The sequence below is a fragment of the Electrona antarctica genome (assembly GCF_951216825.1).
Source record: "Electrona antarctica genome assembly, chromosome: 7".
In the NCBI taxonomy this organism is placed as follows: Eukaryota; Metazoa; Chordata; class Actinopteri; order Myctophiformes; family Myctophidae; genus Electrona; species Electrona antarctica.
Window position 1 is genome coordinate 44031643 of NC_136812.1, and position 27457 is coordinate 44059099.

Consider the following 27457-nt stretch of genomic DNA (forward strand, 5'->3'; position numbering starts at 1 on the left):
AACACAAATAGAGCTGTGTCACATTGTATTTAGAAAACTAGCTTGCAAGAACCAGGATAAATGTGCATTTGCTGTTAGGAGCAGTTAGCCATATCCGTACTGTATGTAAGCATATAACTTGGCCTAAAGCTTTTTGGACCAAATAGATTAAACTAAATTTCCCCAGTTTGACTCCTGGCTGGCTGTGTGTCATTCACATGTTCTCTGTTCACCTTTCCTGTCTCTCTCACTGTCACTATCAAAATAAAGCAGAAATGACAATAAAATGCTGTTATAAAACAAAACAGCTGGCTATGATGATAGTTAATGCAACAGTTTAATTTTGGTAGTAGTACCAGCCACTTTATACCTGCTGCCAGTGCCTGTAGATGTAATGGTCACTTTCTCATGCCTGGCTGTACTGGCCTTAATGATACTGCAGTGAAAATGGAGAAAATAGTACAAAGTGAAAATCTTTTGATACTGTGGTACAGAATTCCATAAGGAATTCAGGCTACAGTATCAGCTCCGCAACGGTGCCTCGCTTGCCTTTCATGAAGAGATCAAGAGTAGCATCTAGTGGTGAGAATGTTAGGCACCAACCATCCCATCTCACATCTTTAGTCATTTACCGTACTAGAAATGCAGGCTCACATACAGTACTTGACGCACGCACGCACACGCACACGCACACGCACACGCACACGCACACGCACACACACACACACACACACACACAATTTTCAGTACTTTCACTACAACACTACATCTCAGATGTAAATATTGTACTTTTACTCCACTACAATTATTTGATTTTTTTCTGTTACTAGTTACTTTGTAGATTTGTATTATTATTACAAAACATACATTAACCACTTCAGCCCTATATACATTTGAAGATAGCAGATTTACAAGCTCACAAATGCACACTCATTTCTTTGTGTCATCACTTACAATTCCACTTGTTTAATCCTGACTGCGTTCTCTATCCTGATTGGATCAAATTGGTATCCCGACCAGAAAAGAAGACGTTTGAACAGTCTACAGCTCCAGGCATCCCCTTGGCAAACACAGAAATCAAATGCTTACTTTTCGCAGATGACCTGCTGCTGCTGTCTCCAACCAAGGAAGGACTACAGTAGCAACTCCTATACACAAATTCTCCCAGACGTGGGCTCCCTGACAGAGAACCTAAGACTAAAAGCATGATATTTCAAAAAAGATCCAGCCGCCAAAACCGTCAGTGGCTTCGTGATATAATGTCCGGGTTGGAAATGTAAAGGTTTTCAATTGCTGGCTCTGAGAGAAATAATGACAAGACCTGGGGCCCGTTTTATGACATTCTACCACAACACAAACTGCCTAGTGTGCCGTACCTATGCCTCGGCCAGCGCCAAACCACAACAGAAACAAAATCTGCTCTTTCTGCTATGATCATTTTTAGTAATTATGTATGCATGTATATTTGTGTGTATATGTGTATATAAATATTTTATTTTTTATTTCTATTTTTCCAAATATCCTTGGGATTGTGGGTGGGGGGAGGGTGGGATAGGGGATTGAGTTTTATTTTTTACATTTTCTGTTTAATCTGTAATACTTGCCCCTGGGCTTCTGTTACAAAAACTGAATAAAAAGATTTTGAAAAAAATAAATAAATACTGGACTCTATGATAGAACCAATTTCCCTCTATGGTTGTGAGATGGGGACCATTAGCAAACCACGACCTCGAAAAATGGTATAAACACCAAATTAAAAAAGAGAGCACTTAAAGTCTACAACCACCTAAAAGAAAGTGACCCAGATGCACTCCATAACAAGGCAGAGCTCACACACAGTGAAACTCTAGAGAGATGCCCCCTCAGCCAGCTGGCCCTGGACCTCTGCACAAACACAAACAAAGTCACCAGATAGAAAACCCATTGGACTAAGCCAAATTAAAACAGCAAAAGGAAAGCTATCTGACACATTGGAAAGAAGCAACACAAAAGCAGAGTAAACTAGAATGCTATCTGGCCCTTAACAAAAATACACTGTGGAAGAATACCTGAGCACCGTGACCGACCCAAAACTAAGAGAAATCTTAACTAGGTACAGACTCAGTGAGCACAGTTTTGCGATTGAGAAAGGCCGTTATAGGCAGACCTGTCTCCCTAGAGCAGACTATGCACCCACTCCATTGCACACAAAATTAAATGGAAACTGAGCTACATTTCCTAACCATCTGTCCACTGTACCAAGACATCAGAGACACATATACTTCCCACAGATTACAATGACCCAAAAAAACTCCCATATACTTGTGGGGCGAAGTACGACAATGTGCAAATACAGCAGCAGGATTCGTGAGCTGCTGTGATAGAAGGATATCAAATGGAACACAACCACCCATTGTGAGTATTCCTGCACTATCTGCATCGAGTGATCTTGATACATATTTAAATTGATTTATTGGAGATTCTGACCTTCAATTGTATACATTTTGTTTTGATTGTATTGTTCCACTTTTTGCTTTGGCAATGTAAACGTATGTTTTCTCATGCCAATAAAGGTATTGCACATGATGAATAATATATGTATCTTTCTAAAGTCCTGTAACATAACGCAGTGGTTCCCAAACTTTTTCATGTCAAGGACCCCCAAATTCACACTCATTAGCATGTGGACCCCCATTTGAAAATATATGCCAAGGACCCCCATACGAGAAGCTGTTTACGGCTCTAGCAGTGATTCTCAACCAGTTTAATTTCAAGGACCCCAGGTTTGACCTGAATTAGGCTACGGACCCCTTTTATTGGCATTTCTATCTCTGGGACCCCCAATGTATATTGTAAAATCAAAGTTAGTTTAACTCTGAGAGTGTACAAATGGAAGTTCCATTTGTACACTCTCTGAGTTACAGATCCATAAGGGTCCATTTGGTTCCTAATTATCATTTAGCTGGGGACCCCCTAGAACTCTCTCAAGGACCCCTAGGGGTCCCCGGACCTGACTTTGGGAACCCCTGACGTAACGGAGATTAAGAGGACCTCTGTTACAGTTGACAATTGTGGTATTAACTGTGTTGACTGATAGGAATAGAAATAAAAAAATAAAAGAAAATATTCTACATTCTACATTCAGTAGACCAAATCGTAACGTTTGTAAACAAGCCAGCCGTCTGGCTGCAGCAGTAAACAGGACACAAATTTAACAAAATATTGGCAATTATTATGCCAAAATCATGTTGCACAGGTCACAGCATGTATTAAACTTGGCCAAATCTTACTTCATATACCAGGAATTGAAAGAAAATAAGATGCATGTTATACCATGGTTATTGCTGCCCCAATGTGGCACTGTCATTGACGTCATCATGGTTTTGGTATTGACTGTGAAAATGATATTTTCTGATGGTACAATACCCAGAATTCACTGAGAAGGCTTAGTTCTCAAGCAGAGAGGGGGTGACTAGATTCATTGAGATGGCCTCAAGGAAGACCATTGCCAATAGTGGCTGTGAACCCAGTGGCAGAGAGGAGAACGGCTGTAAGTTTTGATGTTCTGATGTGAACTGTCCACTCAACTACATCGCTGTTGCTTTCAATTTTCAGCTTCACTGGACTCTTTAGTGATAAGGTTGAGTATTACTTTATTTTTTTAGTTCTTTCCCATCCTCCTTTGTGCTCCCTTGTGCTTGTCTGCTAGCCAAAGATTGCATAGGCTACAGTATACACACATTGACTTGGGTCCCACAGCTGCATTTCTTGGTAGTGTGCTGCTGACAAATGAATAATGATCCATTCCAAACATAAACTGAGCCTCTCCCACGGTCTCTGTATTTGCTTGAGTGGTGGCAGTTCCCTACTCGACCACAAGATGTCCCAGTTGCACCGGCAACCAATATGAATGATGCAGGCTGGAAGTGTAATCAAAATGAGATTGTAATGGGTTGCACCTCCACCAGAGTGACTGATATTTGGGTCCATCTCAATTAATCTAGTCACCACCCCCCCCCCCCCCCCCCCCCTCTGTACCATCTTACCTCTCTTTTCAACCGTTCTGTCTAAACAACAAGAAGAGTTTAATTCAAAGTTGTTGTTTTTTTTTTACAAAGAGCATAAGCATAATAACCTTAAAGGCTTACATGTGAAGCATTTTCCATAAATAGCACAGGCTATTGTTGGCTGTTGGCTACAGTGAAATTGACCATTGTTGTATGTTCTATAGCTCCCATAATAACGTACTTTCAACATGTATACTTCATAGTTCATTATAACACAGATTTGTTGAATACTCAATCGTGATCACGCATCACGGTGCCATTGGAGGGGCACCCCTCCAATGCATGGCTTTCCGACATTATGTCATGTGGCAGCCAAGTCTATGGACTTTTAATGTTTCCTTTTTAAGAAAACAAATGTTTGCCAACCAAGTCTATGGACTTTAATGGTTGTGTATGGCAGTTATGATGTAATTTGTTTGCCAGCCTATAGTCTATGGACTTTAATGTTTGTTTAGAGCAGTAAATGTCAGCGTAAGATGACATCATCTGGCTGATATATAAATACATGTTATAATCATTTTGTTTCATAGAAGAAACAAGCCAGGATGGACAAGGAAAGAAACAATACAACTGTAAGCATGCATGTAGAAAACAGTTCAGATAAATCACACCCGTATGAAGTGAGGGGCGCTCTTATAAGATTCATTATACATCATCATACATCATCTCATGAACAATTTATTTGATTGGTTAGCCGATTTGCTCGTCTACATATGACGTACATTTCTCCTTTCATTGTCAATAACAAATATGAGACGTGTGGGGACCTTAGAGTATATACTCTAAGGTGGGGGGACAAAAGCGCCCCTCAAAAAACTCCACAGTGGCACTCCTCACTTCACACGAGTGTGATTTTTTTTCCTCAATAACAGACAGCAACTCTGCCTCTGTTTATGTTAGTGAAATATTGTCAATATTACGTGTCATGTTATTGATTTTCCACATCGCCATTCACCATGTTGTAATAAGCGGGTCAATGTAAAGTAGGCTATAGCAGTCGTTATTGGAAAGTATAATCCCTTCAGGGTGAAGCATGACCTCCACTTGGTGGTGTTGTCATTCTGTCTGGGTTTATGTTAGGCCCAAACCACACCGCTGCAACTCCTTGCAACAAAACAAACCACACCAATGCAAGTCCTTGCAACAAAACAAACCACACCGCTGCAACTCCTTGCAACACAACAAACAACACCAATGCAACTCCTTGCTACAAAACAAACCACACCGCTGCAACTCCTTGCAACACAACAAACCACACCAATGCAACTCCTTGCAACAAAACAAACCACACCAATGCAAGTCCTTGCAACAAAACAAACCACACCGCTGCAACTCCTTGCAACAAAACAAACCACACCGCTGCAACTCCTTGCAACAAAACAAACCACACCAATGCAAGTCCTTGCAACAAAACAAACCACACCGCTGCAACTCCTTGCAACAAAACAAACCACACCAATGCAAGTCCTTGCAACAAAACAAACCACACCGCTGCAACTCCTTGCAACACAACAAACCACACCAATGCAACTCCTTGTAACAAAACAAACCACACCGCTGCAACTCCTTGCAACACAACAAACCACACCGCTGCAACTCCTTGCAACAAAACAAACCACACCGCTGCAAGTCCTTGCAACACAACAAACCACACCGCTGCAACTCCTTGCAACACAACAAACCACACCAATGCAAGTCCTTGCAACAAAACAAACCACACCGCTGCAACTCCTTGCAACACAACAAACCACACCGCTGCAACTCCTTGCAACACAACAAACCACACCAATGCAAGTCCTTGCAACAAAACAAACCACACCGCTGCAACTCCTTGCAACAAAACAAACCACACCGCTGCAAGTCCTTGCAACACAACAAACCACACCGCTGCAACTCCTTGCAACACAACAAACCACACCAATGCAACTCCTTGCAACAAAACAAACCACACCGCTGCAACTCCTTGCAACACAACAAACCACACCGCTGCAACTCCTTGCAACAAAACAAACCACACCAATGCAAGTCCTTGCAACTGCCATTGGGAATAATGGTTGCAAGTAGTGGCATGTTGCAGGGAGTTGCATGGCGACCCTCTGGTGTGGTTAGGGCTTTAGAGGGCTCTCATTACTCTAAAGTTTAGAGTAATGAGCACCTCATTGTCTCTTTACATGAATCTTTGTATTTATATTACTTGAATTTACTTTTATTAAAAACTGAAGTTCTTTCTTCGAAGACTTAAACAAAACAGAACTACAGAACCACACAAATATTAATTAAGCTTTTGTAAAAGTAATAATTCTAATAAATCATCTTCAAGGTATTTTAAAGTGCTCAAAGTTTCAGTATAGCATCCAGTCAGTTTTCTCATACAGCCATTAAATAATAAGGAAATCACTACTAGAAAATGTAATTAAAATAAAAGTAATTCAATAAATGACTTGGTTGTTGCGTGTGCTGGCCGTTCCTTCTTTTGTATTTGACTCATTTGAGAGCGCCCACAAGCTTTGAGAGACTTTTATGATAGTGAATTGCCTTGCTTTAGCATCAGAATAAGCCATCACAGCTACTTGCACAGTGACGCATTAAAAGACAAAGTCCTATAGCATATGTCGTAAGGTTAAAGTCAAAGTGTTAGCTAAACCATTTCAGACAAAACATTTGCTGCAGTTTTGCAGATCTCCACAAGAGAGCACTGGAGGGATGGCAGTGTCCAGGGTTACTATGGATGCTGAGCTCATGTCTTTATCCTCACCACACAGTAAAGAAAGAGGTCATTGTGGAGAGTCAGCTCTTTAAGCAGCTCATGTGCATCTCTCCATCCAGCATCCCCTCAAATGTACAACAAAGGGAACCTTGTCTATCAGGGTAAAGTGCTGTGCTGCTAATTGCTCACCCACAAATGTTGTCCACTGGACATGTTGGCAGGTGTGTAATGTGTATAATATGCCACATACTAATTCAGGCCTTGTATTTAAGAACATATTCGGCCTGTATGCCATTGAAAGCTATGTAGATGATTTTCTATCAGGAGTGACAGATTACAGATATTCTGTTTTAAGGTTGGGCATTGAATGTAGTTCAATCAAAACACATCCTCGCACAGATAGTAGCCTACTGTAGTACTGTCACATGGCAACAAACTGCAAGAAATCACAACGACAAAACAATTAGCTTCACAAGTAACCTGACAACGGGAAGGTTGGAGAAGAGCACCAAACTCTATTTACACATGACATGGGTTGACAAAACACCTAGTGGATGAGTCCCTTGAACACCCAGTAGAATGTCCCTGGAGGTGTTGTTTTATGCTCACTGTAGGCTTACATGAAAGTGCATCTTCATAGCAACTGTCAAACGCAGAATCAATAGACGGAGCCCGGGGAAACACCACTTAGGAAGTTGTTGTGGGTGGAGGTGGGGGTGGTTGGCAAGCCTTTTGCTCTCATGGTATACCCTTGGTCCTGCCTTTTCAGCAGTAGTAAGGCCTCTGGCCATTTGTAGTAATTTAAAAGGAGCAGACATACGCATACATGCTGTATTACCGCACTTCACAAAGCTCAAGGACTGTCATTCATCCAACATTCAGTTTACACATACTGTTACTGTACGCCTGACTGAGTAGCTGCAGATCATTGATAGGCTTTTTGAATGTATTTTTCTCATTTCGCTTAAGAAGGAAAAAAAAGAAGAAAAAATAAGCTATTGTGTGGATTATAAAGAGCACATTTAAACAAAACTAAGCATCTTCAAGAAGAGAATGGATTCCTTAGTTGTGTAGTGATGTGATTGCTCAAACAGCCTTAATGCTGGGATGTTTCTTCTGTTTAAAGGACAATGATGCCAACATTATACTCCCCACCACAAAGGCCAGAAACACACACTTAGGGAAACTCAATTATGTAAACATAGGCTATGGGGAGGGGGGGTTACTGAACATCCTGAGTCATAACACAAGAGAACAAATTGGTTTTGGAATTGCTAGTGAATCTAAAAGTAGACCCAACTGATGACCCAACTCTGGCTTCATGCTGTAATCCTAAAGTGTGGAGGAGAAAGCGTGGGAACTGGCAACCCACAGGCACAGAAAGGAAATGTACTACCAGCACCAGCAGAGCCGAATGCCAAACTTAGCTTTCTTATCGAGAAGCTTTAACAGTGTACAAACCAATGCTATATCCCAACAAAAAAAACGGTCAAACAAAGTTGAGGCACATCGCCTTCAGAAAATACCATTACACATTTAGGCTGGTGACACCCTCGTCTGACCTTATTTGCAGCAAGACAAAATTGGGGAAAAGTGTATCTGACAGAAACATTTCCAACAGAACAAACCTGTGTTGAAAAGCATTGTGCTGTTATAAGTAACCTATCAGACTTTGCACTCGTGAGTCGTGGGAGGATTATCAACGCATATGAATATGGACTCAAGCTGTTAATCAAGTGCTTAGCCCAAACCACTTATTTAATCCATGAGCGATTATTTACAGATTAGATTGGGCTTCAACACAGCAAGGGCCTATAACCTTTTAAGGGGATACAATTACTTGAAAAGTCATGGCATAAGGAAGGCCCGATCCTAAACCTGAACCCTGCATTACCCGGTAAAGCAATCCATGTGGAAAGGTGAACCTGTTGCTGGCAGTGAGAACACAGAGCCTGATTTATGCTTAGTACATCAGTGTCACACTCCGAAAATAGCCAATTATCAAGCTCACAATGTGAACATGTCTCTGTTACTTTCGATGTGTGACATCGTCGTACAGCAGACTGTAAACTAGCATAGCAAAGGTTCTAGGCTAGTCCAATCCAATCCACTTTATTTATATAGCACATATTACAACACAAGGTTAACAAAGTGCTGTACAGGTAAATAAAAACTAAATCCACTAGCTAAGGCACAGAAAAGCAACAGCAAGAAAAACCCAGTAAAAACCCAGACAAAGACACATCACTGAAACATCCCAGACGCAGCAGCGTGTGATAAGTGATACGTTTTATACAGAAATAGAATGTTGGCAATGTTGTAATTTGATAATGATTGTCAAACACCTTCTGTATGTGAATTATTATTTATTTTTAATCCATGTTGTTTTTCTATTTAGATATTTGTATAGGTGGAGGCCTCGCATAAAACCTTCTGGGTCTCTTGCTTTTTCCTGGTACTTTATTCATCTTTTTATCATTGCATTTACTTTAGTACTGTATTTTCCCATTAACTTTAGGTTTACAGATCTCCACAAAGCAACTGGTAGACTTCTGGGCAACAGCAACAAAACCTAACTGTGGTTTCAGTGTTTACATTTACATTTGTGCTGAATATATCACCACTCCCCCTTTAAGAATCAAACATAATACAGATCCCATCTGTAGTCTGGATAAATTCAGTGGTTACTGATATTATATCCCCCAACATGCTTATGGTCTGGATATCAACATAATCTGGAGTCCTTATTTTATGTGATTGTAATCTGTGTGCACCACTGGATTGGTCATCTTGACTTCAGATGTGATGCTGCAATATGGCACACAGACCAAATAATATGAAAGCGTTATATCTCAGGACTAATTCCATATAATTAACTGTATCGCGTTTAAGGTCAAATTCAGAGAGAATGGGTACAATACTCCCTCCCTCCCTCCCTGTATTGTGCATGGTGGAACAGCACAAGCAGCATTATACCAGGCGATATTGATTCACTATTAGGAAACCTTGCAAAGCTTGAGCCAAGATGCTGCGAGCAGCAAAGGGACCTGCCATGCTTAAGCATCCAATGGTATCTCCCAGACGGTCCACTGGAGGATAGTAGATAGGCCATGGCCATATCCATCCCACATTTCACAGGTCTTGTTTATGTCTTACATTGTAGGATTATGTGTTGGCTTAATTTCATAAATCCCGCTCGCGATCCCTGGTGCGTTCAGGAAATCAGCAGATCAATCTGTTTCAACAACGCTGCCTGTGATCTATAAAACAGTGGCTATAAGGTCAGGTGACACTGTACTGCATGTACTCCATTCACTACTGGACGAGCTAACTGTCATGATACGATAGCAGCAGTAATCACGGCTACTTTAAGATATGGCGAAGAAAATGCCGTTTTTAGGACGATTACAAAAGAAAACATTAACGCAAATGATGCATAACGCTATTGTCTAGTTAGCAAGGAAGTTTAGCCACACTAGCTCTTTATAAGGATGTTGAGAGGGCAAAAGCGAAGGCAGCCTACCTCATTTATTGCCAGTGACTGGCACAGTGCATTGCTGGGTTATCATCTCAGCACAACAACACAGTAATACTCCTCTTGAGTCTTGACTGATGCCGGCGAGTGTATATATATGGAAAAAGTCCAGGATTCTCGGGAAAACAACGCCGTAATGTAAAGAGACAATAAATGACGTGTTTTTTTCATGGACAATAAAATCCCTAGCTTGTAGTGTGGTGTGCCATCAGTGCTGAAAAGAATCCATGGGCGAAACCATTCTTTCGAAAGGAGAGGGGGTGGATGAATTGCTGAAGTTTGCGTTCCCTAGAATACAATGTAACGTCATGTGTATTAAACAGTAGGGCGTGTGTGTTATAGTAACTCATTGCAGAATACCTGCATCTGTGCTGTTTCTAAAAATAAAATGTGTCTTACCACGGTTTAGAGTGATATCCCATCCACCTACGTGGCATTCTTTAGGTTTTTCAATGCTGCTCTGATACAAACACATATAGGCTACCTAGCAACTGTCTGTGTCGCTGACCATGGTGCTGGATCACACAAAATACAAATCCGCCCACTGGTGGGTGCGTTCACCTGATACATTAGCATTTTTGTGTCAGGTAAAAGTTCTATCTATCTATCTATCTATCTATCTATCTATCTATCTATCTATCTATCTATCTATCTATCTATCTATCTATCTATCTATCTATCTATCTATCTATCTATCTATTTGATGATTAGTATTATATATTTATATTAATATCCTGGTATGTTTAATGATTTTTAGGCCTATAACCTATAGCCTAACTTTGTAAAGTTGAATTTGATTTGTTGATCTTAATCTGCTTTGGTCATAAAGATCCCAAGATAAATATTTTACTGAATGGCTCAAAAAGAGGCCAGCTATTGTGTCCTTCCGTCCGTCCGTCAGTCCGTCCGTCCATCCGTGCACACTCCCAGTAGGCCGCAAATGTACCTCCACATATTCTGTATACTTTTTTGATCATGGAAGTCAATATGCATGTGATCATGCTGAAATCTTTCCCAGATTGGAGTCATACGTCATATGACCAATAGAATGCTAATGTGATGTCACGGGCTGGTCACTAAATCCAGGATCCCTATTTGAGCCATGTCTGGGATCCACATTAGAGCCATGCCGTCTTTATGTGGCTCTCGTCTCGAGATCAACATTATTTACTAGTTTGATTGATTGATTGATTGATTGATTGATTTATTAACAGTTTGCAGAATTACAGTACATTTCAAGTACAACTCAATACAACAACTTTTAACTGTGAGTGGACGACACCATAAAGCATTACACTTGTTTACAATAGGGCCCACCATTTTCAATTCATCAATTTCAATTCATTATTGTTTGATGTGTATAATGATTTTCTGCCCAGAAAGACAGATTTTAAGATCGGGGCTAGATTATTTATACTTGTCACTTACGAATACAAATTACACTTGTTACAGTAAGTAATATACATGCCCTGATGAAGACCGTTTGGTCGAAACATGTTACACTCTCTCTTCCATAATTTTTAGAGTGCTCGGATCGCTCCTCTCTTTTCAAGTAATATAATCTCTTGGATTACAAAACATTGTAATCTAATCAGATTATGTTTGGATTACTTCAAAATCACACATTGAAAAGATTGCACCTTATAGGCTACTAAAAAAGAGGCAGACACAAGTCACAAGTTCCACAAATACTCTTTTTCTCTTAAATTAGTAGTACAAAAATGTGGCAGTCAGCTGACCAATTGGGCAGGGTATTTAAGCTCACCTAGACTGCATTTCTTCCTGCTTCCTTCTGCATATGGTTCCTGGTTGTTGTTATGTGATGTATAGCAGAGCCGAACGCCAAGATAAAATATTATATGCACACTTGTATTCTCATTCTATAATAAATATTGGTTAAATCTAGATAGTTATCTGACTGAACTCCACATGCTCCATGCCAACCACTCACCTCTTCAATCAAGCTGATGACAACTCCTCCCCATGCCAATCAGCGTGGTATTTAAACCCATCATGCCAAGCTCACAACTTTATGAGTAGATTGTGTATTGTATACTGTTTTACAGTAACTCTCCCCCCTCTTCTTTTTCTACTTCTACCCTCTTCTCCATTTTCCAGGTCATCATCATAATCTTTCGACCGTGGTCGAGATCGTGGATTTCACAATATCACGCCAGACTTTCCGGTCCTTCATTGCCATCCCCAGTTCCTGCTTACTGATGCCTGTGTCCCTAGCGATGACATCAGGGAACGACAGTTTTCTCCCTCTGGTCTGCTTTGAGGCAGGACTCCAGAGAAGAAGGGAAGATATAACCTCATTGTCAGCTCTGTAGCAGTGGCCGGCAAACTGTGTTCTTCTGGATCGGTCTAGTGAAGAGACACAGGGAAGGTTGCCGTATATTAGATCAGTCGATGGGTGGCTCTTCCAAGACAGATTTTGCGCTCTCATTAGAAGGCGGGTGTAAGTGCCATCCAACCGATTCTCTTGTTTCTTTGAAAGTGTCCATGTCTCGGAGCCATAGAGTAGAATCGGCTCAACGGTCGTCCTAAATATTTTTACTTTTAACATCTTACTAAGCTGGGATGACCAGATCTTATGCATGTCATTGTAGGCTGACCAGGCCATACCCTTCCTAGTTTGAAAGTCCTTTTGGGAAGAAGATATATATGAATATGAACCCAAATACTTGTAGTCATCGACCCATTTCAGAGGAGTGTTGTTAAGTGTTTTTATAATGTGGTTATTGTTGGATTTGCATATATTTACGTATTCAGTTTTCGTCTCGTTGAGATAGAGACCAACACAGTTGGAGGCCTGCTCAAGAGACTGAAGGAGAGCCTGAGCGTATTCCAATGATTGACTGATAAGCGCGATGTCATCAGCGAAGTCAGTGTCGGTTAGGTATTTACTATTTAGCAGGATGACGAGAGCTTCTCCTAGGGTTTAGTTGGTAGCCCTTATCATTGATAGTATCAACTGACAGTGTGTGAATAGGAATGATGGTGTTTCTCCGTCAGGAGTGAGGATGATCGCTGAGGTATTTGTATATAGAACTTTTATGGCATTGATCATTTTGTCGGGGACACCATATAATTTAAGAATTTCAAACATTTTGGCTCTTTCCACTGAATCAAAAGCCTTTGAGAAATCAACGTTTGTTTAATAAACGCTATTGACAATGAAGGGAAAACTTACGTCATTGTGTAACTCATTACGTCATATTGTCTCTTTATTGTTAATGGCATTTAATGTTTGTGTTGGCACCGTTTGTTTTACATCACCATTACATCACCTAATCAACATGAGTTAGACTTAAATATATTAGCACCCCTCACTTCACAAGGGTGTGATTTTTCCCTCCTCTATGATGATTTCCTGTTTTTGTCTATATAGTAGTGTATATTTGTACGTCTCTAAATGTTATGATGAATTGAACATGGTGGACCCTATTGTAAACAAGTGTAATGCTTATACGCTTGGAAAGTCATTAAGGCAGTCCACTCCAGACTCTTAATTTTAGCCCTCTGTCTAAATACTTCCAGAATTCAACAACATCTTTGGCCCTGGAGTTTCCAGGTCCAAAACTGAAGGAAACATATTTGGACAATGTCAAAGTCATACTGTTGTATGTTGTTGTTGTTGATGGGCACAGAATCATCCAGGCAGGTTGCCTTTGACACCGATTTGCCTATATTCCTCATATTATCAGATTCTAGCCACCATCACAAATTAAAGCCTGCTGTTGCATTTTTCTTTTTTCATTTGTTGATCAATTGTGCAAAGCGTGTGTTTATTGCTGCCAGCTAGGATGGTGCCAATGACATCAGCTCAAAAACACAGCTCTGTTCTTTTCACATAGATTCTTCCTAAGAGTAATTAGCATGGGGATGTGGATTCCAAAGAAGCATTATTTTTGCCTCGCAGGAGGGAGGTGGGGAATGCATATTGGCATAATAAAGCATCCTGCCAGGTGGTCACAAACTTTCCCAAATTGTGTCAGAGAGACAACTTTTTGCACCGTATGATATTGTTCAAACAAGTGACATGTGTCTTCCACATTGTGTTTGTCAATTTCGTAAGTGGTCCCCATATTTCTCCATAAAAGGAAATGGGTACTCAAATGTTGTACTTGTTGTACTCTAAGTAAAGGATGAAGGATCCAAACGGGAAGTCCTTGCCAGAATTGCGCAAACAACTGCTGCCCTGGCAAAACTCAAGCCCATATGGAAAGACAAAAACATAAGTCTGGCATCAAAGGTGAGACTACTACGATCACTTGTCATGTCAATCCTTCTTTATGCTTGTGAAACTTGGACCCTTACAGCTGAGCTACAGAGGAGAATACAGAGCATGGAGATGAGATGCTACAGAAGACTCATGGGTATCTCCTACACCCAACATGTCACAAACGAGGAAGTACGGCAAAAGATCAGCCAAGCCATCGGCCCACATGATGACCTTCTGACCACTGTCATAAAGCGTAAACTGAGGTGGTATGGACACATCACCAGATCCTCAGGCCTTGCAAAGACCATCCTGCAAGGCACTGTACGAGGTGGCAGGAGAAGAGGGAGACAAAAGAAAAGATGGGAAGATAACATCGGAGAATGGACACACTTGAAACTCAGCGAGGCAATGAGAGCTGCCGAGGACAGAGAGGGATGGAGAGAGCTGGTCAGCAGATCGTCTGTGGTGCCCCAACGACCCTCCGGGGTTACGGGATAGGTGAAGGTGAAGGAAGTAAAAGTATCACTACTGCAATGTAGAAACACTCTTTTACAAGTAAAAGTCTGGTAAACAGAGGGTGAAACTGAAACCCTCCTCTATCTTGAGATTGTAATTAGTATTTGCCTATACTGTCTGAGAATTTGCTTCACAATACGAGATGGGTGAAGAACCTGACCAGCCATTTGACCAGGCAGGATGCGGGGGTTTATGTGTAAATACTTCTTATGTGCTTCTTTTGTAAGCAGCCCAAATGGCACTGAGACTGCACAGGCTGAAATCCCCTTCATTGTGTGTGTGTGTGTGTGTGTGTGTGTGTGTGTGTGTGTGTGTGTGTGTGTGTGTGTGTGTGTGTGTGTGTGTGTGTGTGTGTGTGTGTGTGTGTGTGTGTGTGTGTGTGTGTGTGTGTGTGTGTGTGTGTGTGTGTAAAGGAAAAAAAGGAATTCTCTCCAAAAATTGAAACAAGGATTTGTTTTTGTTATTTACCATACAACGTATATATAGGGCTTTGGCTTAAAGACAATGGGGGGTTATATCACTCGAAGACAACACAGCTGTGGCGTCTATAGGTGACTACCTATTGGTACGTATGCTCTCATACTTGTTCCAGTATCCTTCTCAGTTTCATTTGATGCATCTTGGCAAACACAAGCCGAGGGAACTACAGTAATTGTTAAGGTTGATGGAGAGATGCAGCCAAAAAAGTCCTAACCAATTATAATAGGTTATAACGTTTTCACACAGAAACCCCCAAATAGATTTGTTCCACAGAAAATCCCACCAAATAGTGTAACCATTTCTGAAAACTGAGCTTTCCATGAATTTATTTGAGATAACTTTTTAATAACTCAATGTTTATGTTTATTGTATGAGTACAATACAGTACAATACAAAACAATACAACAAATTGTATTTAGTAACATAGCCTACAATATATCCAACGAGAAAAAGAAAACAAAAAGAGAAAAGTATGTATTTTAAATACATTTGCATTTTTTTTTCATTTGTTGATCAATTGTGCAAAGCGTGTGTTTATTGCTGCCAGCTAGGATGGTGCCAATGACATCAGCTCAAAAACACAGCTCTGTTCTTTTCACATAGATTCTTCCTAAGAGTAATTAGTATGGGGATGTGGATTCCAAAGAAGCATTATTTTTGCCTCGCAGGAGGGAGGTGGTGAATGCATATTGGCATAATAAAGCATCCTGCCAGGTGGTCACAGTGGCAGCGGTGGCCGAACGGATTGCGGAGCGGTCTTGATACCGGAAGGTCGCCAGGTCGAATCAGCGGTCCAACACGTTAAAATTGCCACCGCTGAAGTGCCCTTGAACAAGGCATTGAACCACTACGATGAAATGTGTTCTATGAGCAGGGCCTGGCTGGAAACAAGTTCTTGAGCTTAGCCCAGATACCCTGGGTAAATATAGTAATCATTTCATTTCATTTACAAACTTTCCCAAATTGTGTAAGAGAGACAACTTTTTGCACCGTATGATACTAGAATTTCGCGGGCCTTCGGCCCGCTCATCCTAGCTCCCTGCGCGTCGCAAATCGGAGGAAGGAAATTGTGAGAGCAAAGGTAGACAAAGTCACAACATTTCAAAATGTAGTTCTCAGTGTATTTTTAATGGAGTCTGAGTGTTTTTTTAGGAAAGAATGTTAATGTTAACAGTGAATGTGTAGTAAAAGAAGCTGCAGTGCCATGAGGTTGCCCAGATTTGGCCAGTAGAGCCTGCAGAATGGGATCATCATCATCTTCAGTGATGTAGTTCAATCAGAAATGGGATTTGTGAGAATGCAACAGCCTATACATTGCAGAGGCTGTAGAATTGGGGAAACAGAGAAGGTAGGGATAAAGTATACATTGAGACATCTCCACCAGGTATGTTGTGAATGGAATGACAATGCTATGTCTATGTTTGATTATCAGTTATGTAGACTAATCAACAATGAGACTTGTAAGAATGCAACAGCCTTACGTTGATGGGGATGGTTTGGGGAAGACGCAGTTGTCGTGGAAAGGCCAACTTAGCAAAGGAACAATTGTATTTGGCAGCTGATCCAGAGGAGGGCGTGGAGGAGTGGGGTGATGTGGAAGGGGTGTTTGTGTTTCTGGTTCCAGAGATTGTCATGGTTGAGCCTGCAGAAAAGGAGACACAGATAAGGGATGAATCAACCACACAATGTGACATGTCCACCACAGATCATGTGAAAGGTAGTGATATTTCTGGAAAGTGTTAATCAATGTTACTTCCTTTTGTGTGGCTGCAAGTTTGCACAGCAGCAGTTTGTTGTTGAGGGTTCTGAGGAAAAACAGTTTGGTGCCATTGCAGAGTCCGTCTTTGGGGCTGATGTTGCGCAGTAGCATCAAGGGCATTCCTGGCTTGAGGGTGATGAGGTGCCTGGGAAATCCATTGGGGCAGAGGGTGTTGAGGTATTCCACGTTGAACCGCATTCTGTCTTGGTAGTTCTCCAGGGTGTATGTGTAGTGGGACAATGTGATAGTTGTATTAGAGTTATTGAGGTGAAAGTGTAGATGTGAGTGTAGTGCGTTGGTTACCTGTGGTTTCTGCTGTGGCCATTGGCTGTGTTGTAGCCATCATGTGCTGCTGTTTGTCCAGGTTATGCTGAGCTGAGAAATTAAGATGGGAGTGTATGTGACTATATATTCAGTACATGTAGGTATAACATACACACATATGCGTAATGCATTGAGGCAGAGGGCAACATATCTGAGGCCTTACCTCTGGTCCGTCTCACTCTGTCACGTGTTTGCTCCCGCCTGCGCTGACCTGGGTATGGATGTCAGTAGTGTGTGTAGACACAGAGGTACAAAATGTTATCGACATGTTATGCAGAGATATGTAGATAGATGTCTCTATACAGTGTGTCAGGATGCTCGGTACCAAGCAGTAAGGTTATCTGAATAACAGAAGTCAGTACCTCTGGCCTCAGCCACGTCCAATGAAGGTGTGTTGGCCATTTGTGGAGGAGTGCTGCCCTGGTGTTGAGCTGTGAAGTGATGTGTAGAGAGTTATGTAGAGCACAGGGTGTGAGTGTAGTGTACACAATTAATGTAGGTTATGTGATGAAGATACTGCAGTATCTGTGGAGAAAGAAACAGCAGTGTATTGCATTGTGCAATGTGCTGTGCAAAGTGTAGTTTTGAGCAAGTGTACCTGGTACATGTTGTGCTGCAGCTGCTGGAACCAAGCGTTGTGTTGGGGCTGTTGGCGTGTGAGTGGCATGGGAGGGTCCATGTAGTAGTTCAGCTGCTTGATGCATGCATTTGCGTGTAGCTGTTGGCGATGGATGTTTTGCAGACTATACATTGCAGAGGCTGCAGAATTGGGGAAACAGAGAAGGTAGGGATAAAGTATACATTGAGACATCTCCACCAGGTATGTTGTGAATGGAATGACAATGCTATGTTTATGTTTGATTATCAGTTATGTAGACTAATCAACAATGAGACTTGTAAGAATGCAACAGCCTTACGTTGATGGGGATGGTTTGGGGAAGACGCAGTTGTCGTGGAAAGGCCAACTTAGCAAAGGAACAATTGTATTTGGCAGCTGATCCAGAGGAGGGCGTGGAGGAGTGGGGTGATGTGGAAGGGGTGTTTGTGTTTCTGGTTCCAGAGATTGTCATGGTTGAGCCTGCAGAAAAGGAGACACAGATAAGGGATGAATCAACCACACAATGTGACATGTCCACCACAGATCATGTGAAAGGTAGTGATATTTCTGGAAAGTGTTAATCAGTGTTAGCAGCAGTTATGTATTATTCAGAAAAGACATATGTAGAAATGACATGTAGCAATGCAACAGCCTTACCTCAATGGGGATTGTAGGGCCAGGAAGAACAGCGCGAAGCAAGTCTCGAAAAACCACATTGGCAGTATGATGTTCCGGCTGTCCTTCTTTCTGCTTTATGGCATAGGTGAGAGCTTCTGGGTTACCTGTCCTTGAGCTGGCAACATAAAGCTGTCCGTGACTGAAGACAGGGGACGAAAGCCAGACCCCCACTCTTGTAAGTGTCTGGCCTTGGGATTTATTGATGGTGGTGGCAAAAGCGGTGCGGACTGGAAACTGTCGTCTGGCCCACTCAAAGTAGGAATGTCTAGGATCAGGAATGAACTTGATTCGAGGGATCAGGACTTCCTTTTGTGTGGCTGCAAGTTTGCACAGCAGCAGTTTGTTGTTGAGGGTTCTCAGGAAAAACAGTTTGGTGCCATTGCAGAGTCCGTCTTTGGGGCTGATGTTGCGCAGTAGCATCAAGGGCATTCCTGGCTTGAGGGTGATGAGGTGCCTGGGAAATCCATTGGGGCAGAGGGTGTTGAGGTATTCCACGTTAAACCGCATTCTGTCTTGGTAGTTCTCCAGGGTGTCAGCACTGCTCAGGTTGGTTGACAGACCTGGTACCCAGGTCTCCATTAGGTCGTTGATGGCGTCCACGTCCTTGTTGGTAGGGGCAAGTACTGATCGGCCATCCAGCCAGCCGGTAGTAGTGAAGTTGTTGGACATATCTGGAAATATAGTTTGGCAAAACATCTTCATGGAGCACTCCTCCGCTGTGTGGTCATTGTCTGTGTTGCTTTGAATGTGGAAATACCTGTCATCTGGGATGAAGATGAAGTCGTTTGCATCGTTGGCTGTACCATCACCAATGCGGAGTGTCCATTGGTCAAAGGCCTTCAGGTCTTGGTTTTCACTGGCCCTGACTCGCATGTTCTCTGTGAGGCTGGAGACTTGGAAGTGTTGCCAGAGGCCTGAGTTATTGAGGCAGCTGTTGACAATTTGGGCAGGATTAGCCCCTTGAACCACTGGAAGACACTGGCGGAAGTCGCCGGCCAAGATGATGATTTTCCCACCAAATGGACAGTCTGGCTTGTTCATCAGGTCTTTCAGAGTGTAGTCAAGTCCCTCTAGCAAGAAGCGGTGCAGCATGGTTGCCTCATCAATGAGCAGGAGGCGTGCCCGTCGCACCAGCTTGGCTAGGCTGCTTTGAGCTGTGATGTGGAAGGGTGTGTGTTCTGTTGGGTGGAGAGGTGCTTTCATCCGCGAATGGAATGTTCTGCCTAGGTGTAGGAGTTGTGCAGCAATGCCAGTAGTTGCCATGGCAAGGGCAATACAGCCACCAGGTTCCAGACTGCGCACAGCGTCCAGTAGTGCATTGAGTAGGAAGGTCTTACCACAACCGCCACGTGCTGATATGAAGAGTTGTAAGTTGGCCTGTTGCTGGACTGCCGTCATGACAGTGTCGTAAATCTGTTGTTGTGCAGCAGTGAATTGTGGAATTGTTGCCTGTACATTGGCTTTCAGCTGGGCCACATCATAGTCCAGCTCCTCACGGATAAGAGGCTCTTCGATGTTGACCAGCCCATGGACAGTGGCCTTTTCCTCATCTGTCATTTTTTCCAGGAGGAAGTCTTGGAGGTCATGTTCATGTGACTGGAGGCGGACTTGCAGATCCAGTCTCACCATGGTTTTGAGTTGCTGGTCAGTGAAGGTCGTTGCACTCTGCTGTGCTCTCCGCTTGAAGTCATCTGTCCAGTCTGGCCAGAAGTCGTTAAACAGGCTTGCAGGGTTCGCTGGTTGGCAGAAGATGAGGATGATGACGAATAGGGCACGAATCTGGGGGCAGAGGTGAGTGGCAGCAGCCTCAGTAAGGACAGTGGACCACTCTTGGTCATCATCCAACAGGCCAAGCTCCCTGCACACTGCCTGGTAGGTGTCAAGGCGGCTGCCATTGACTGAGTAGAGGTCCTCAAAACTTGTTTTCCCTTTGGAGTGGTCATTGTGGAGGAGCAGTCTCAGGTAGAACACATCTCCAGCTAGGGGGCTGATGGTGTGGACACGGCCAACGGAGAAAGCGTTGTTTTTTCTGAGTTGCCACTTGTTGTTTGTGTAGGTGTATTTGTGAGGCATGTCAACATAGCGCTGCATGGTCATAGGGTTGTAATCTGGACCTTTGGCTGTCTTCTGTTGAGCATTCAGTTTGAAGAAAGCAGTCAACTCTGTCTGTCTGCCCTGCTCCACCACATTCTCCTCATCACCCTCGGCGAAAACGACGTATTGCTCGTGTTCCAGATGCAAGCGGAGGACTTGAACAGGAGGCTTGTTGGCGGATATGGGGAATGCGAAGAGTTTCCAGCAGGCCTCACTTGAGCCAACAGAACGCATGTCTTCATAGTCCCTAATCTCATCACGGGCAGCCTGGGCGCCCTCAACTTCAACACAAACCATTGCACGGTCCGGCCCCTTGGTCACATATTTGTAGAGATATTTGGCCGCAAGTGCAGAGATGCATACTTCTACGTTGATGTGGCAGTTGTATCGGAGGCTGAGGTAGGGGTTGTAGGGCACTACCCAACTGTTGTTGATGTGGTTCCCATTTTTTTGTGCAGTTCGGCCACCATTATCTGGAGAGCGACGGCGGTAGATAGGATAACTTGTTTCGTCACCAACTGTTGTTCTGGGCTGGAAGGGTTTGGGGAAGTTCTTCTTGCAGGCTTTGCAGTTGGAGCCGGCTTTCTTCTCCATGCAGGGATTGTTGGGATGCTCTTGTCCACAGGGACCGTGGATCATGTTAGCAAGTACAATGTCCCACAGTGGCTGGCGCCTTGCTTTTTCTTGGGCAGAGATCCCATTTTCATGCGGGTCAGGGGGAAGTTCTGCACAGACAATTTGGTCCACTTGGGCTGGTGTCTTGGGTTTGTCCTGCTCTGCTAGAATGAGGAGGATGTGCGAGTGAGGCAAGCCGCGTTTTTGAAATTCTATGACCCAGAGGTGGGCAATGGCTAGGCCAAAGATGTGTCTTTTGATGAGGTCATCCATGATCTGATCTTTCTTTAGTTTGAATACCCGGGCCACCAGGTCAGGTCGGTCTTGGGGTGTCTGGCCAGGGGTGAGGGCAGCTACGATCTCTGGCCAGTGAGGATTGCAGGTGACCGTGATGAAAAGGTCTGGCTTTCGCATGTGGCGGACTATGGCCATAGCGTCCTGGAACTTGCTGTGGTACCAGCGTGGACTGCCATGGAAAGAGCTAGCAAGGATGACTCTACCCACAGCATGTTCCTGCTCATTGTGGTGGACAGAGTGAGATGGAGCACTCCGTTCCCGTCTACGCACAGCCACAACCTGTTGTAGTTGTTTGAAGCTGTCAGCCCGTAATGTCTTCTGGTTATGGCGCTGCCAAGTCAGCCTCTGGTTCTCGCATGTTATCCAGGCATTGAGGATCCATTCTTGGAACAGTCTGCCTGCCTGGAAAAGGTAGTCGCTCGCAGTGTGACGACTGTTCATGTGATAGGCAAAGAACTCACGGGCTGTGAGCCTTTTTTCATCATCCACATGCTTGAGAGCACAGTGCCAGCCAGATGTCCCTTCAATGAAGAGGAGGGTGAAGTGGAGGGGCATGGCTTTGGGATGGCAGTCAGATATGATTTTCAGACCTCCACCACGTAAGTGGATGACCAGATCATGTGCCTGTTCGTTGGTGACAATGCAAAGTTCTTGGAGATTGGAGGGGGCATTGTAAACACCGGAATGTCCTCCCTGTGGCCTGGCTGCAGCACTTATGACAATAGTGCCTCGCTGTAGTTGTTCTTCTGGGGTTTCAAGGATTTGCTTGAAATCTTGGACAAATATATTGTGCAGGTGAATAACTTGCTGCACAGTGTGCAGCAGCTGCGCCATTGTGTCCTTGTCAGCAGTGGATGTTCTGGCGGGGAGTGTCATGTTTGCAAATCTGGTGGTGTTTTCCAGACTTGGGTCGAGGACATAAAGTTGGGCAAACACAGCAACAGCACCAGGTTCTGGTTGGAGTGGCCCGATGCGCTGGATTACCTTTCCTTGGAAAATGACAGTGGGAGTGAAGCGTGTGAATGTTTTCTCTTTGACCGCAATACTGGAGAGGCAGACAGCGTTGTTGATGACACGGCTGTGTTTCCGAAACAGTTTTGCCTGAGGGGTATCGTCAAACCACAGATCATTGATGGCCTGTGGGGGCCTAGGGAAGGCTGGTAGGCAAACCTTTCCATTCAAGCAGCAGATACTGGAGGTCTCGTTTTTGAATGTGAATGCGTGACAGTGGTCACACACACAGTTGAGCTGGCCAATACTCTGTGGTGTGTCGGAGAGTTGGTTGATAGTTAGTTGGCCGCTGAGAATCTGCGCAGTGCAAGTTGCAATTTTGGCAGCAACTTGTGATTGTCGTCTTGCTGGCTGATGGGAACTGCCTGTGAAGGTAAATGGAAAGTATGGTGTGAAGTTAATTTCATGAGAGTCATGCAATAAGTAGATTGTGGTCAGTATGTGAATGTGATGTTTTTGTTGAGGCAGGCAATGGAAATGTGTGGAGGCATTAAATTGAACTGTGTGTATGTGTAGTGGGACAATGTGATAGTTGTATTAAGAGTTATTGAGGTGAAAGTGTAGATGTGAGTGTAGTGCGTTGGTTACCTGTGGTTTCTGCTGTGGCCATTGGCTGTGTTGTAGCCATCATGTGCTGCTGTTTGTCCAGGTTATGCTGAGCTGAGAAATTAAGATGGGAGTGTATGTGACTATATATTCAGTACATGTAGGTATAACATACACACATATGCGTAATGCATTGAGGCAGAGGGCAACATATCTGAGGCCTTACCTCTGGTCCGTCTCATTCTGTCACGTGTTTGCTCCCGCCTGCGCTGAACTGGGTATGGATGTCAGTAGTGTGTGTAGACACAGAGGTACAAAATGTTATCGACATGTTATGCAGAGATATGTAGATAGATGTCTCTATACAGTGTGTCAGGATGCTCGGTACCAAGCAGTAAGGTTATCTGAATAACAGAAGTCAGTACCTCTGGCCTCAGCCACGTCCAATGAAGGTGTGTTGGCCATTTGAAAGTGTAGATGTGAGTGTAGTGCGTTGGTTACCTGTGGTTTCTGCTGTGGCCATTGGCTGTGTTGTAGCCATCATGTGCTGCTGTTTGTCCAGGTTATGCTGAGCTGAGAAATTAAGATGGGAGTGTATGTGACTATATATTCAGTACATGTAGGTATAACATACACACATATGCGTAATGCATTGCGGCAGAGGGCAACATATCTGAGGCCTTACCTCTGGTCCGTCTCATTCTGTCACGTGTTTGCTCCCGCCTGCGCTGAACTGGGTATGGATGTCAGTAGTGTGTGTAGACACAGAGGTACAAAATGTTATCGACATGTTATGCAGAGATATGTAGATAGATGTCTCTATACAGTGTGTCAGGATGCTCGGTACCAAGCAGTAAGGTTATCTGAATAACAGAAGTCAGTACCTCTGGCCTCAGCCACGTCCAATGAAGGTGTGTTGGCCATTTGTGGAGGAGTGCTGCCCTGGTGTTGAGCTGTGAAGTGATGTGTAGAGAGATAGTATGAGTTAAGTAGAGCACAGGGTGTGAGTGTAGTGTACACAATTAATGTAGGTTATGTGATGAAGATACTGCAGTATCTGTGGAGAAAGAAACAGCAGTGTATTGCATTGTGCAATGTGCTGTGCAAAGTGTAGTTTTGAGCAAGTTTACCTGGTACATGTTGTGCTGCAGCTGCTGGAACCAAGCGTTGTGTTGGGGCTGTTGGCGTGTGAGTGGCGTGGGAGGGTCCATGTAGTAGTTCAGCTGCTTGATGCATGCATTTGCGTGTAGCTGTTGGCGATGGATGTTTTGCACAGTATGTGAGTGTAGTGGACACAATGCAGTAGGGGTAAATTTGAGTGCAACATATGTGAATGCATTACCTCTGGTGTCATGCAGGTGCAAAGTAGGGGTGTGGAGCAGTCGCGGTGTAGTCGCGTCATCAAGGCGTTCTGCTGTGAAGTGAGACAATCATCATCAAGTTGTGCTGCTATGACATGGTGCTGTGTGATGGGTCCCTGCCGCCACACAGTAAATAGAAAGGTGTCAGTGTACTGGGTACCTGTGGGCTGGGTGTCTTCCAATGAGCGGGTGTGTGTGTGGCCACGTAGAGTGTCGCGAGCAGGGTTGTGGTGGAAGTTTGGATCCTCATTGCGTTGTTCTGTGGAGTGTGATTGGACAGCATGCATGAGTTAGTGTAAACTGGTCACGTGTGGGAAACTGGTTACGTGTGGTACGATGTTAGTAAATGGTGGTACACACACAGTGAAGGAGTACGTGTGTGCACAGTGTGCACAGACGCACACATGTATTGTGCAGTGCAAGTGTTTGTGGAAGGTTGTTAGAGCACATGTACCTTGTGCGGATGGTGCTGTACCTTGTGCGGATGGTGCGTGGTGTTGTCTGGCAGCTGTGTGCAAGCGTATTTGGGTGGCGTTTGCCGTTCGGTATCCAAGGGATGATGTGCGTTTCTTCGGCATGGCTTTGTATGTAGCTGAAGTGGTTGAAAGAAGTGTTTTATGCATTGACGACAAATTATGAAATTATAGTTATGGTATGAGGCAAATAATGGCATTTTTGGCAACAGCGGAATTGTTAGCAGCCCTCATTTTCAGCATTGACAACATGAAGACAGAATTGGGTGGCAATAGAGCGTCGCAGTCCCGCCTCCTACCCGGGACCAGGAAATGAAATCCAATGCATTATTCTCATAGACATTTCGTAAAGTATTTATTTAAAGACGGTTACGCCGCGGACAAAGCCAACTCGAGTCGTGACAACTCATGACAACACAAACAATATTTTGGACCAAACAAATAATTAGAAAGAAGAAAAACAACAAAAAAAGTGTCGTAACCTGCCGTTTTTTTCTTCTTTCTAATTATTTGTTTGGTCCAAAATATTGTTTGTGTTGTCATGAGTTGTCACGACTCGAGTTGGCTTTGTCCGCGGCGTAACCGTCTTTAAATAAATACTTTACGAAATGTCTATGAGAATAATGCATTGGCTTTCATTTCCTGGGCCCGGGTAGGAGGCGGGACTGCGACGCTCTATAGCTGTTGTACATGAGACATGGCGGCGTGTTATTATGCTTGTAATGATGCTAGTGTTATTATTAATATTGTTATTGTCATGCTATTTGTAAGAGCATAATTGGCAACAGCCCAATTGTTAGCAGCCTGTATTGTTAGCAGGCGTTATTTTCAGCATTGCCAACATAAATGGAGAATTGTGTGGCAATAGCTGTTGTACATGAGACATGGCATTATCAGCTGTTGATGCTGTTGATGCATCAACAGAATCATAACGTGGCTGATTCAGGAAGCTTATCTGCTTTTTTGTGTTTGTTTTTAACGTCGTATAAAAGCATATAAGTATGCGGACGTGTCTGAGGTTTATAACAAACCAAACCGTTTGAAATTCGGTTGTAAATTGAGCAAGTTATGGTCATTTAAGAGTACATCATAGACACAATGGGTGGGCGCCACGTAACGACGTCGCTCGCCATTGTTTAACAGCGCGGGTGAGCTATGTAGAGTTGATATATATCTATATCTATGGTTATGATGCGATTAATAATAGCATTAGCAGCTGTTTATGTTGTTGTTATGCTATTAATAATAGCATTAGCAGCTGTGTTTCAGTATCGACACACGTAGCAAGCACACACAATACACACACACGCGCACGCACCCTTAAATTGTAGTTAACTTACCTGTAATGGTGGAAAGAGGCGTAGTGGTCGTGTCCAAGTGAGTAGTGAAAGTGCTGTGAAGAAGGGTGTCGTGGTCGAGGGGGACAGCGATACGCAATTCAATGCAATGCGAGAGTCCGGCCCGCGCGCAATTGTCGTGTTTTCATGAATTAAACTGTGTATGTAATCGCGCCGATCTCCAGCCAAGTTAGAATCGGTGTGTGTGTGCGCTCGCGCCGCTGTCCATCCAAGTCCGAATGAGTGTGTGTGTGTGTGTGTGTGTGTGTGGGGGACTGTGTGTGTTGTGGAAGACGGGGAACAATGTTGCCAGGGTCGTGAATTGTAAGCGAGTTGTAGTGTGTGTAAGTAGCGTGGTGAAAGGCTTTGTTTCTGGGTCTGTTTGCTTGTTTCTGGGCCTGTTTTCATAGACCTGGCAACAGTGGGCCGTGTGTGTGTGTGTGTGTGTGTGTGTGTAGTGTTGTGTTCGTGTTGTTCTTCTAATGTGTGTGTGTGCAGCGTGTAACTTCCGGTGTTGCAGAAACCTAAAAGCTCTCGTGGGTCACGTGGTTGGCTTTGAGCCAATGGGAGAGGGGATGTAGTGTTGCCAGGTCCGCGTATTGTAAGCGAGTGGTAGTGTGTGTAAGTAGCGTGTTGAATGGCATTGTTTCTGTGCTTGTTTTCATAGACGTGGCAACAAATTAGGCGGGGGTGTCGGTGCTTGTGGCGTGTTTGTGTTTATTATTGATATTGATATTGTTTGTGAGTGTGGACGGGAGGCGGCTGTAATGGCAGTGCGATGACAATGTTTAGGCTTGTGGTGTGGAGTGTGGACGTGCTGCGCGACATGAGGAGATAGCCGTGGATCGACGCGGAGGGTAAGTCTGTGACGTG

General features: G+C 43.6%; 2 protein-coding genes across 7 annotated transcripts in view; both read right to left on the bottom strand.

Annotated features, from left to right (window-relative positions):
• Positions 1-10394, bottom strand: part of ttll7 (tubulin tyrosine ligase-like family, member 7) — a 126442-nt gene extending 116048 nt beyond the window's left edge. Inside the window, exon 1 of the mRNA XM_079506225.1 lies at positions 10256-10394. The gene's annotated coding sequence lies outside the window, so the exon portion shown is untranslated. The remainder of the gene's footprint in view (positions 1-10255) is intronic.
• A 6988-nt stretch (positions 10395-17382) lies between these two features.
• On the bottom strand, positions 17383-26822 carry LOC306926682 (uncharacterized protein). 6 transcript variants are annotated; one of them, XM_079506074.1, is made up of 17 exons: positions 26588-26822; positions 25229-25366; positions 24935-25033; positions 24756-24827; positions 24544-24663; positions 24298-24366; positions 24099-24146; positions 23915-23986; positions 23640-23687; positions 23456-23527; positions 18830-23232; positions 18492-18652; positions 18173-18333; positions 17937-18005; positions 17738-17785; positions 17554-17625; positions 17383-17395 (listed from the first exon to the last, which is right to left on the bottom strand). In XM_079506074.1, exons 2-12 carry the CDS (start codon positions 25350-25352, stop codon positions 18641-18643), a joined length of 5139 nt encoding a protein of 1712 aa, XP_079362200.1. In that variant the 5' UTR covers positions 25353-25366; positions 26588-26822; the 3' UTR covers positions 17383-17395; positions 17554-17625; positions 17738-17785; positions 17937-18005; positions 18173-18333; positions 18492-18640. The 6 variants fall into 6 exon arrangements, with proteins under 6 accessions (XP_079362200.1, XP_079362204.1, XP_079362203.1 ...); XM_079506078.1 differs by lacking the exon at positions 17383-17395 and adding an exon at positions 17445-17463 and having other exon boundaries at positions 24756-24824; positions 25250-25366; XM_079506077.1 differs by lacking the exon at positions 17383-17395 and adding an exon at positions 17445-17463 and having other exon boundaries at positions 25250-25366.
• Between the last annotated feature and the right edge of the window lie 635 nt (positions 26823-27457).